At 25.4% G+C, this 11,233-nt stretch overlaps 1 protein-coding gene across 1 annotated transcript in view; it reads right to left on the bottom strand.

Annotated features, from left to right (window-relative positions):
- LOC107436131 (urease accessory protein UreG) overlaps positions 1-11,233 on the bottom strand; it is a 19,915-nt gene that overhangs the window by 6,118 nt on the left and 2,564 nt on the right. The window contains exons 2-6 of the mRNA XM_071186831.1: positions 7,321-7,448; positions 5,336-5,460; positions 2,885-2,981; positions 2,098-2,245; positions 1,565-1,668 (exon numbers count right to left, since the gene is read on the bottom strand). Of these exons, the coding sequence (XP_071042932.1) occupies positions 1,565-1,668; positions 2,098-2,245; positions 2,885-2,981; positions 5,336-5,460; positions 7,321-7,448 (602 nt within the window). The remainder of the gene's footprint in view (positions 1-1,564; positions 1,669-2,097; positions 2,246-2,884; positions 2,982-5,335; positions 5,461-7,320; positions 7,449-11,233) is intronic.

The following is an 11,233-nucleotide window of genomic DNA, read 5'->3' as shown; positions in this document are numbered from 1 at the left end:
GTATATGTTACCCAAGTTATTATGTAATAGTCAGATTTATAAACTTAACTGCAATCTAAGCAATATACAACATTTAAGTTAAAAGAATCTTACATATTTAATTAGATTCACAAATAGTTCTCGTTATTATGTATAAAATACAATTATTGCATGCAAGAGCTAGATTTAACAACTAAACATATGTAGTACACTTAATGAAATTTCAGAAAATTGCACACATTTCCTTCTATTCATAAGCCGATTCAGTCACTGTGAATAATAACCTGCCATTTTAAATAAAAACTAATCAATCAACTTAATATTATTTATATATACCATATGCAATCTCAAAAACATATTTGTTCTTTATTGCTAAAATGAAATATTGAAATATTTTTGGAAAGAGAAATAATGCATTCATACGGAATTAGTGCAATAGTTGTCATTGAAAAGTCCAATAATAAAATATTCCTGAGTAAATCTGACATAAAATATATTTCAAACAAATCTCCAATATTCGCTCGAAAAAGAGTAACTTGCACACTTGGAGTTATAACACTTTCTTTAAAGATTTTTTCAGCAATACTATGGTGAGTGGAATTTCTGAATGTTATAGTGCCATTTACTTTAATATCTTGCCTTTGACTGATGATATCTTTAAAGTCTAAACTCTGAAGATAATTTTCACTAACACTCTTGTTGTTAAACTAAACAAGATACTGAAATAATTTTTAAAAAATCCTTCATACAGAATTTATGAAAACTGTTAGTGGTGCAATAATTGTCATTGTAAAGCCCAATATTTAAATATTATTGAGTTTTTTAAGCAAATCTGGCACAAAATGTATTCCAAACAGATCTCCAATATTCGCACAAAGAAGAGTAACTTGCACACTTGGAGTTATAACACATTCTTGAAAGATTTTTTCAGCAATACTATGGTGAGTGGAATTCTTGATATATATTGTTAAAGCAAACGATAATAGTGCCATTTACTTTAATATCTTGTCTTTGACTGATGATATCTTTGAAGTCTGAAGATGAATTTTCACGAAATACTCTAATTGTTAAAGCAAACAAGTACTGATGCATTTTTCTAAACAAAAAATGCATTCATACAGGATTTGTGAAAACTGTTAGTGGTGCAATAATTGTCATTGAAAAGTCCAATATTAAGATATTATTGAGCTTTTTAAACAAATCTGACACAAAATGTATTCCGAACAAATCTCCGATATTCGCACGAAGAAGAGTAATTTGCACTGTAGTTCTAGAGATAATCGACCAAGTCTGAAAATTCCCTTAATTTTTTGCACCAGTGAATTTTAATTTTTTAAGTTTGATATTCCTCACTCGGGACCCAAAGTAACAGTAATGCAAGACAATAAAAGTGTTCAAATAGAATTTATCTATCTTATTTGGCATTATTGCACGTGAAAGTTGATAAATTAATTTTCACTTCTATTGTTACAGCACACAATATAGATGGTGAGATATATTATAGATAGTGAGAGCATCAGAATAACATATAACAACCAAAACGTAATTTAAAATGAGTTAAAATGCATCATAAAAATGGTTTTACATCAAGGCTTGCTCCAACTGCTTCTGCCAAATCAGTTTTATTGATCACAAGTAGATCACTCTCTGTAATGCCAGGTCCACCTTTACGAGGAATTTTATCGCCACCTTTAATTTGAAGTAAAAAAAACTACATAATATATTCAATCGAGAGATCAAATTTCATTTAAATTAACGTTACAAAAGAACTACTATGCTATTCACTGATAACTTCTAAAACATAAAAAATCAAATAATTTAAGTTTAATAAGTTCAAGAAATTTAAAAGAAATTAACAAGTTAGAATGTTGTAAATTAACAAACTCGAGATTAAAAAAATTGAAGAAGTTTACCTCCATTTTTAGAATACAATTTAATTTAATAAAGAAACCATTTATCTAAGAAATTGAGGTTCATTTAAATTAAAATAAAACAAATACTGCAGGGCTAAGCACATAAACCTTCTGCAACTGATAAGCTTAAAGGGGAGGGGAGGAAATTCGAAATTAAAACATTAACGTAACAATAGTAGCATAATATAAAAATAAAAATTCCTACCTGCTACATCGATGACATAAATAATATAATCAGCCAAATCTCTGCTGAAATTTGCCGCCAGGTTGTCACCTCCTGACTCTAAGAATACTAACTCTGGTTTATATGCTCTTGTTAAATCTTTTACAACTTCCAAATTTAAGGAATAATCCTGAAAAATAATTCATAACGTAAATTAACCAACGGAATGGCAACAATATTAATACAAGTACTTTTTGCAAATTTTCGTATTTCTTTGCATTAGTTTCAGAATAGAAGTCTCCAATGCATTTGATATCCAAAACAATATTAGATAACCTTTTGATTGGAAAATACGTTTAGCTTATGTCAACTAATAAAGGAAGGCTTGAATTTATGAAGAGGACGAATCATATTAATTAAATATTTTTTATTTTTAAATTCTATTCACTTATTCACTTCATGAGGACATATCATAAAAAAATCCAACAAATAGAAATAAATTAAACTATTGCTAATTTAATTATAATTGATATTAATACAAAATATTAATACAAGATGATAAATTATAATTGATTATAATTGATATTAATACAAGATGGAAATAACCACTTTATTTAGCACTTTGAGAAAATTTTCTTATTTCCTTGCATAAGTCTCAGAATAGAAATCTCCAATTTATTTGATACCCAACAATATCCGATATCCTTTGATTGAAAATAAGTTTAATTTTCATCAACTAACAAAAGAACGTTTGAATTTATGAAAAAAAAACAATTTATATAAATTCTGAAAATTAAATTAATTTAATTTTTAGAATTTGTTTACTTACCTCACGAATAGCTGCATGAGGACAACCACCCGTTTCTACCGCTTTTATTCGGTCCTCTGGTAAAGCTTTATTTTTAACTAAAAATTCCCAATCTTCCCTAAAATAATAAAGATAATGATTAAAAATTTATCTGAGAAATAAACTAAGCATGTAATCAAAGCAATTAAGTATTTACTAAAAAAAAAATTTCTCAATTAAACTACTCTCAATAATAATTTTAGAATTTGCTGTAATATGACAAGTACTAAAGTGCTCTCTAAAGATGAAATAATTGAATCTTGTTCATAAACGAACAATGAAAATATCTTGTCGATATTTTAGAATGTTAAAAAGTTATCTGTCTTTAAGATGCATTGATAAAGTTTTACGGAAAGGTGCTAGGTGAACAACGTGTATTAAACAAAGATGTAGAAGACCGGAGGAAAAAGGTAAAGTACCAAGATATAATATCCTTACAATTTATAAGCTAATCTTGACTGCACTTTTAAACAAGAGAGAGTACTAGTTCTTATTTAAAGTTCTAAAAAAAAGAAAGTGATTTCAAGTTAAAACTTTTAATGTTTTAGAACGATGGATCTACAAATTTAAATTTTCAGCTATTAGCTCATGGCTGGTAGAGTCTTATAACCTTGTAGCCACTTTTTTCTCCAAGCAAATGAGTCGGTGATCAATATTGATATGTCCTTTTCATTTAACAGCCATTTTTTCTGCAATTTTGTTGCCTTATTTTTTTTAATTAAATTTAATTTAATCAAAAAAATTCATATTAAAAATAATCTATAGCTAATAAAAAGTTAATTCAACAATAAAAATAATATAAATATCTGACAAAATTTATTTAAACATACTGACTTTAAAGAACTGTGTTTAAAAATATTGGAGGAGGCAAAATAATTTCAACTTTGCGAAATATGCGAATTGTTAAAGAATTCTTCTTTCACATGAATCGTTCCATCAAAAATTGATGGATTCTGAAAAATCAAACACAAAAACATACTTTCTCTGAATAAAAATTCCTTTTTTCCCCCTGTTTTGGATTTCTGACTCTCAAAGTATTAGGGGTGGCTGCAATATGGGAAATATGGTCCCCATAGTTTGGTCAGAAGAGCAATCCAAAATCAAGAGTTTTTTAAGAAAATTGAAACTTTTTTGCACAGTTATAAAATTCGTGTATCCAAAGATCATTCCATGCGAAAAATAAATTTCAGTAATGATTTATTATTTTATTTATAATAGTCGAAAAAATTAAATTGTAAGGAATATAATTTTTTACATTATTTTAAAATGCGTAAATTTAAATAGCAAAATACAAAATCTGAACGAAATCGATCGAATAGTTCCTGAGAAATCAAATTTTAAAGAAGTTGTATATTAAATACGTGTAACGTATAAAGTACATGCATATTTTACATCTATCACTATTTTATCCTCTGCATTCTTATTTAGATCACCACTGCTGAGCGTGAAGTAATTATTTGCTGGGTGGATACAATAAGTGTGTATAAAAGGGAGGAAGCAGAGATGGGCATTTGTCATTCAGAATAATGAATAAAGAATGATGAATAATTATTCAAAATCTGAATAATGAATGATGAATAAAGATTTATTCATTAGTCAGAAATATTTTGAATAAAGAATAAATCATTCATTATTCGTTATTCAGTATCCTTTATTCATTAGTCAAGAATAACTGAATAATTTCACTGGTCAACAAAAATGGGCACGGAATACTCTAATTGACTACGATTATGACAACTACAAATAAAACGTTAATCCTTTTCAAGTATATTTATATAATGTTTGAGAAAATTTACTTTTGTCTAACATAATGCATACTTTTGAGAAATGGTTACATGGCAAAAAAGCGTTTAATTTTTTAAGTTAAAATTTTATTTAAAAATTTAAAATAATATTATCGTTTGCTTTCAAAAACTATAAAAAATTGCGTTTTATAGATTTTAGAACAAAATTTCAAAATGAACTTAAGTAACTAAACTGTTATAAACCTACTTTTTAGCACAACTAAGTATGTTACGCTGGAGTAAGTTAAAATAACATAAAAATAAATAGTCATACTTGTCTTAGTTTTATAGTTTAATTCCTAAAATAAGACGTTTAAGAGCAAACGATGTTTTGCATCTCGTTATAGACAAAGACATATCGATTGCATTTTTTGCTGGTTATTCAAATTTTATTCAGAAAAATTAGTCATGACTAATGAGTTTATTCATCAATCATTATTCAAAAATTTTTATACATTTGCATAATGAATGATGAATAATGACTAAATTTTCATATGAATAATCATTCAGAATAAATTTATTCTGAATAAATTTAGTCATGAATGAAATTTTCGTGAATGATGCCCATCACTGGGAGGAAGTAAGAAGTGAAACTAAAAAGACAAAAATACTAAAAACACAATCAATACAAAAAAAAGTTTACGTTTACCTTGTAAAAATATCATTTGTTACAATGCATAGATTGTGTTTTTCTCTCAAGTATTTACATAAGGCTAACACTAAAGCTGTTTTGCCTGAGCCAACAGGACCTCCAATGCCGACTGTGAATGATCTCTGCAAAAAGAACAAAAAATAAAATTCTGTTACCAAATCAAATGTAAATGACATTTAAAGAATGAGATTCTACTCAACAACCTTGGTAATAAATAATTTGACAAAATTTTTATATTTTTAGAAGATTCCAGAAGAATGTTGGAAGTGTTTTATTCACTAGAAATATTTTAGTTGTTTTGCTAAAAATCACCAAGAAACATCTGAAATTCGACAAAAAATACATAATTTTCAGATTATTTTTACTGTGTTTAAAATTCTATTTTTAGATCTATATTAATACTGACAATTACTGACATGACAATATTGGTAATTAAAAATTTCCATTAATATTATTTTTAATGAAGAACAACACATTTTTGATGAAAACATAGCATGTATAACTTAAGCAATAAATTATTGGTTAGAAATCTCAGTTACATAAAATTTAAGAAAGAAAAAAAGAGGCAATAGAAAAGTCGCAAAAAATCAAGACAAAGATTTTGTGAGATTTTGACAAAAAAGTGAAAAGTTTTGTATGGGTGTGATTTTTTTTCCATTTATGTTTTTATTTTTATGTTTTAGTAAAAATTATTTTGTTATTATAATTTATAATGGTTTGGAAATTTCGAAATTATTTTTTGACTTCTGTTGTAAGGCAATTACTAGGACTCAGACTTATGTTTCTTATTCTAGAGGAGAGGTTGAAATTTCTAAATTTTTGAGTCCCTCCCCACCTTTTTTTTTTTTTTTTTTTTTTTTTTTTGTTGATAAAACCATTTCTGATACAAAACACACGCAATAGTATAAAATATTTTCGACAAGCATTATTTTATTTCCGATATGCATTTTTTTTTAAGAAAAGTATCTATTCTTTTAAATAATTTAGAAGAGTTTAATGACTTAGAAGAAAATCACTTTAGAATCAGACTTTGTGTAGAAGACTGTCTTAATTGCCACTTTTTACTTTTTTGAGATAGTCAACAACACCTGATGGGAACTTTTAAGCCATATGTTTTAAAATTGTGGACCGTCACCAATTATTATTCTTTTTAAAAAATGCAATTTTTTTTTTTTGCCTTACAGCTCACAATTTAATAGACTTATAAAATTGAAATTGCGGAGGGAGAAGTGCAGAGAAATGCATAAGGATTACATAGAATAAAAAAAAATTCAGACTCGATTATTAATTCGAGAATTATCATATGTTAAACTTGCTGCAAAAACTGCTATTAGAGTTGATCTTATATTTCACCTTGCCACACAAAATCTATAAGACTAATAGAAACTTGAAATTTCAAAGATTTGTAGAAAAATGTACAGGGAGTAAGACGGAAAAAAAATTAATCGTAGTCTTCATTCGTGACAATCAGTTCACGAATTATTATCTGCACAACTTGTATGAAAAAAATAACCCGTTTCGTAGATCTATAGCCCGCTGAAATACAACAACGGAAGTAAGATTCGATACTCTCAAAATATTATGAACTTAACGCAAATTTTCTTTCGAAATTCCAATTTTTTTGAAAATTATTCTTAATTTAAGTGCTTTTTCGTGATTTTTTCCGGTTTTTTTTCCTTTAACTATTTTCTATTTATCCCTAATTGTTGAAAGCATGTTTTTCCCACACGATATCTTAATTTCTTTATTTTATAAGTTCACGCTTAGATGGTCAATCAGAAGTAGTAAAAAAGGGAGAGAGCTTGTATGTTGTGAAATATGAATCTTAAATTTGTAGTGAAATTTAAAAAAAAAAAAATCTATTTTTAGGGGAGGAAAAACGATTAAATGTGCGAGGCAACCACGGGGGTTTATCAGCGGAGCCTTCTAGTTGTTAAAAAATATCATAGATATTTATCAAAAATGCCATGGATAGTAATTACTTTGTCGAAGTCCTTTCTTGATAAAGGCAGATCACGTGAAGAATATGCACCAGGAGTTGTCATGTGTTCGTGAGTATGTCCGTGCTCATGAGTATGCCCATGGGACGAACTATCCTTCGTAGTCTTCACTAAAAATAAATTATAAGCAAAAAAATAATGATATATTCAAAACAAATCAGGCAAAGTTTTTAAAAGCATTCTTATCTATTTCATATTCTAGTTCTTTGTTAATTCCACCAAAATATGAGAAAAACTTCATTTAGGCAGACACATGGTATTTGTATTTACTACATGGGCTATATTAAGATTAACTTTCAAATTTTGCACAACTTATTAAGTACTGCTGTAAATTTTTATTTAAATATCATTTGTTACCCTAAAAGTTTTTGATATAACCAATTTTATTTGTTACAAATTTGAATTCCAAAATTAGAAAATAATTCCATAAAATCTATTATTTATTAAAAAAAAGTTTGAAAATATTGTCGACTTTCTCTCATTAGCAATTATAGTTTACTTCTTTGTATGAAAGTTATGCCATTTTAAATCTAAAAAATGTCGAAAAAAAGTGCAAATAAATGATCTTTTGTTTGCATTCTTTTATTTAACATCTTATAACTCTACAACAAATAAACAACTTCAAATTACGTCCTAACACTTCATAGAGTACCCAAGATTAAACAGTAAATTGAAAACAGTTGAAAATTGAGTGTAATGTAGTTTGCGGTCAGTAGAGTCAATACTTTCATTAAAACATTGAGAGGAGAAAATTTTGCATTGTTCATTTTATTTACAAGTCTGAATAATTTTTTTCGCACTTTCTTCTACCGTCGTTCTTAAAAGTTTTAATTTTTTTTAATTCTATTCTTTTTAGATTTTCTTTCGGTATTGCAGAAAATATAATTCAAACAAAATTAAGATTTAAACTTCTTTAGTCACGCCTGACACATAATCTACAAAAACAAATGCTGACCTAATTTAGAGGCATGTAAAATATTCTTAAATTTTTAGAAAGTCTATAAAAATTTGCTCGACTTTGTAAAAATTAGAAGCTAATCAAAATATTAGATGCGTTTATTTGATTTATTTATGATTTCGATTTATTTATGATTTTGCTATATCCGAAAGAAAAAAAAAAACGATCTCTTATATACACTTAAAATGAAATCTACAACTAGCAACAAAAAAAATTATAACTTTGCACTATATACTATATACTAGTCGAAATATTACATTATAATTACATCATTACATAACAACGAATATTATCAACTCATAAATACTTCAAAGATCATAACTCTTCACAAATCTTTTGCTGAGAAAATGTTACTGGGACAGATCAGATATATTTATAGAAAAATCAATCAATGGTGATTGATTTTTAAGAAAAAACCGACGAATTCTTTCGATAATGACACTTTGGCCTAAATCCAATTTCTTGATGTTAAAGTTCAAACATTCTTTTTATATACACATTATTCTTCTAAAAAATAAGGATTCGCGCAATTGGTCTGAGAAGTTTCTTCAGTTAAAATGCACATACCAATTCATAAAAAAAATCTACATAACTAGGATTGGTATGAATTAAATCAAGATTAAAAAAATAATAAATAAATAAAAAAGAACATGATCACTTGATCTTTTTAAAAAGAAAAACAATAATGTTGTAAATCAGCTTTTTTTAATAAAAGATCATTGATTTAAACCAAGCGATTTTTTAAAAAGAGTTAATTTCAATTCGAAGTATTTTATAGTTTAAAGTATTTTATTTAGTTTAAAGTTTTTCTTTTGTTTAAAGTAAGTAAGAAAACTGACGAATTCTTTTGATAATGACACTTTTTCATAAATCCAATTTTTTGATTTTAAAGTTTAAACATTCTTTTTACATATACATTATTCGTCTGAAAAAGAAGGATTCGTGCAATTTGTCCGAGAAGTTTCTTCAGCAAAAATGCACATACCAATTCAAAAAAAAAAAAAAAATCTGCATAACTGGGATTGGTATGAATTAAATCAAGATAAAAAAAAATTTAATTAAAAAAAACATGATCACTTGATCTTTTTAAAAAGGAAAACAATAATGTTGTAAATCAACTTCAATTTTTTTTAATAAAAAATCATTGATTTAAACCAATCAATTTTTTAAAAATTCAATTTAATTTCAATTTAAAGTATTTTATATTTTGAAGTATTTTATTTCGTTTGAAGTTTTTTTTTTCTTTTTTTGTTAAAATTAAGAAAACTGACGAATTCTTTTGATAATGACACTTTTCCATAAATCCAATTTCTTGATTTTAAAGTTTAAACATTCTTTATATTTATCTATGTCATTCGCCTAAAACATAAGGAATCGCGCAAATAGTCAGAGAAGTTTCTTTAGTTAAAGTGCAGACACCAATTCTAAAAATAAAAATAAAAAAATAATAAAATTATTATCTATATAACTAGGAACGGTATAAATTAAATCAAGATAAAAAAAAAATAAAAAAAAATAAAGATCACTTGATTCAAAAAAAAAAAAAAAAAAAAAAAANAAAAAAAAAAAAAAAAAAAAAAAAAAAAAAAAAAAAAAAAAAAAAAAAAAAAAAAACAATTATGATTTAAGTCAGCTTTGAATTTTTTAATAAAAAAATCATGGATTTAAACCAAGTGATTTTTTTAAAAAGGATTAATTTTAGTTTAAAGTATTTTCTGCAATGAAATTGATAAATTTATTCTTCAGGATCTGAATATTTAATTTTTAAAAAAATCTGTTTTCATTGATAATGTAGAGTTTATACAAGAAAAATAATAAGAAGGTAATGTATGCAAATGATTATATTTCAAAATAAAATAAAAGAAATAAAAAAAGAGGCAAAAAGTGGATAAGAGTGTCATGAAACTTTTAAATTAAAATTTTCCATTAGTTTTATACAAAATAACTTTCTAGTAATGAATATATTACAATGATACCTCTTAGTTTTATTCTAATTAAAATACGAGTATATATGAATACTTATTAAACATATAGTTAGTGTATATCAATAATGGAGAAAGACTTTTTCTGTCCAGCGTAATTAAAAATAGGGGATAAATGTTCTTTTCAGTAATGTTTTTTGATCTAAATCAATTTATTCTCTAATTATATTATGAACAAAACGTCTTCTGTCTTTAAAATTTACTAGAATGTTGAGCTTGAATGAAAGTAACTATAATTTTTTGTCCTTAGTGATTAGTTTGTAGTAACTAAATAAGTATAAACTTTTTTTTGTAAAGATATTAACTAATTTGGTTATTAGTCTTTCTAAAATAATTAGATTAATTATTTTTAATGTTTTTTATCAAAAGATTTGATTGGTGTATGCAAAACAAGGAAAAATCTGATTTAAATTTTCAAAAAAATCCAGTTTAAATAAAATAAGTCCGATTTTTTCTTTCCTTATTTTTTTTAATCGTGATTTTTACTAACCTTGATTACAAATGAAATATTATTTTACAAATTTTACAAAAATAAAAAAAATAAAAGTTCTTCAAACATAAATACACATTGCTATAATTTTTAAATTTCAATGCTATTTAAACACAAATTAATGAAATTAAGAGTAAAACTTTTATAAAAAATTATTATTAATTCTAGTGTAAATAGTTATTTACATAATTTTGCAACAAAAATTTAAGTAACACGAAACGCTAGAAATTCTGAATTTAAAATGAGAAAAAAAAATTTTTATGAAAACCATTATCAACTTTCGATCAAATGATTATTGAAACTATTTAATCTTATTAAAAGATAACAACTCATGGAAACGCCATCCTTGTAATCCATGCAAAAATCCAACGAAAGCTGTTAAATAAACTTAATATAAATTAATAAGATGCCTATTTAAATTATCTAGCCTTTGAAAGCATATATATATATATACAAACATTCTTT

This window comes from Parasteatoda tepidariorum, chromosome 10 (genome assembly GCF_043381705.1).
Source record: "Parasteatoda tepidariorum isolate YZ-2023 chromosome 10, CAS_Ptep_4.0, whole genome shotgun sequence".
In the NCBI taxonomy this organism is placed as follows: Eukaryota; Metazoa; Arthropoda; class Arachnida; order Araneae; family Theridiidae; genus Parasteatoda; species Parasteatoda tepidariorum.
Note: the sequence above shows the minus strand (reverse complement) of the source record. Positions and strands in the feature narration are given on the sequence as shown.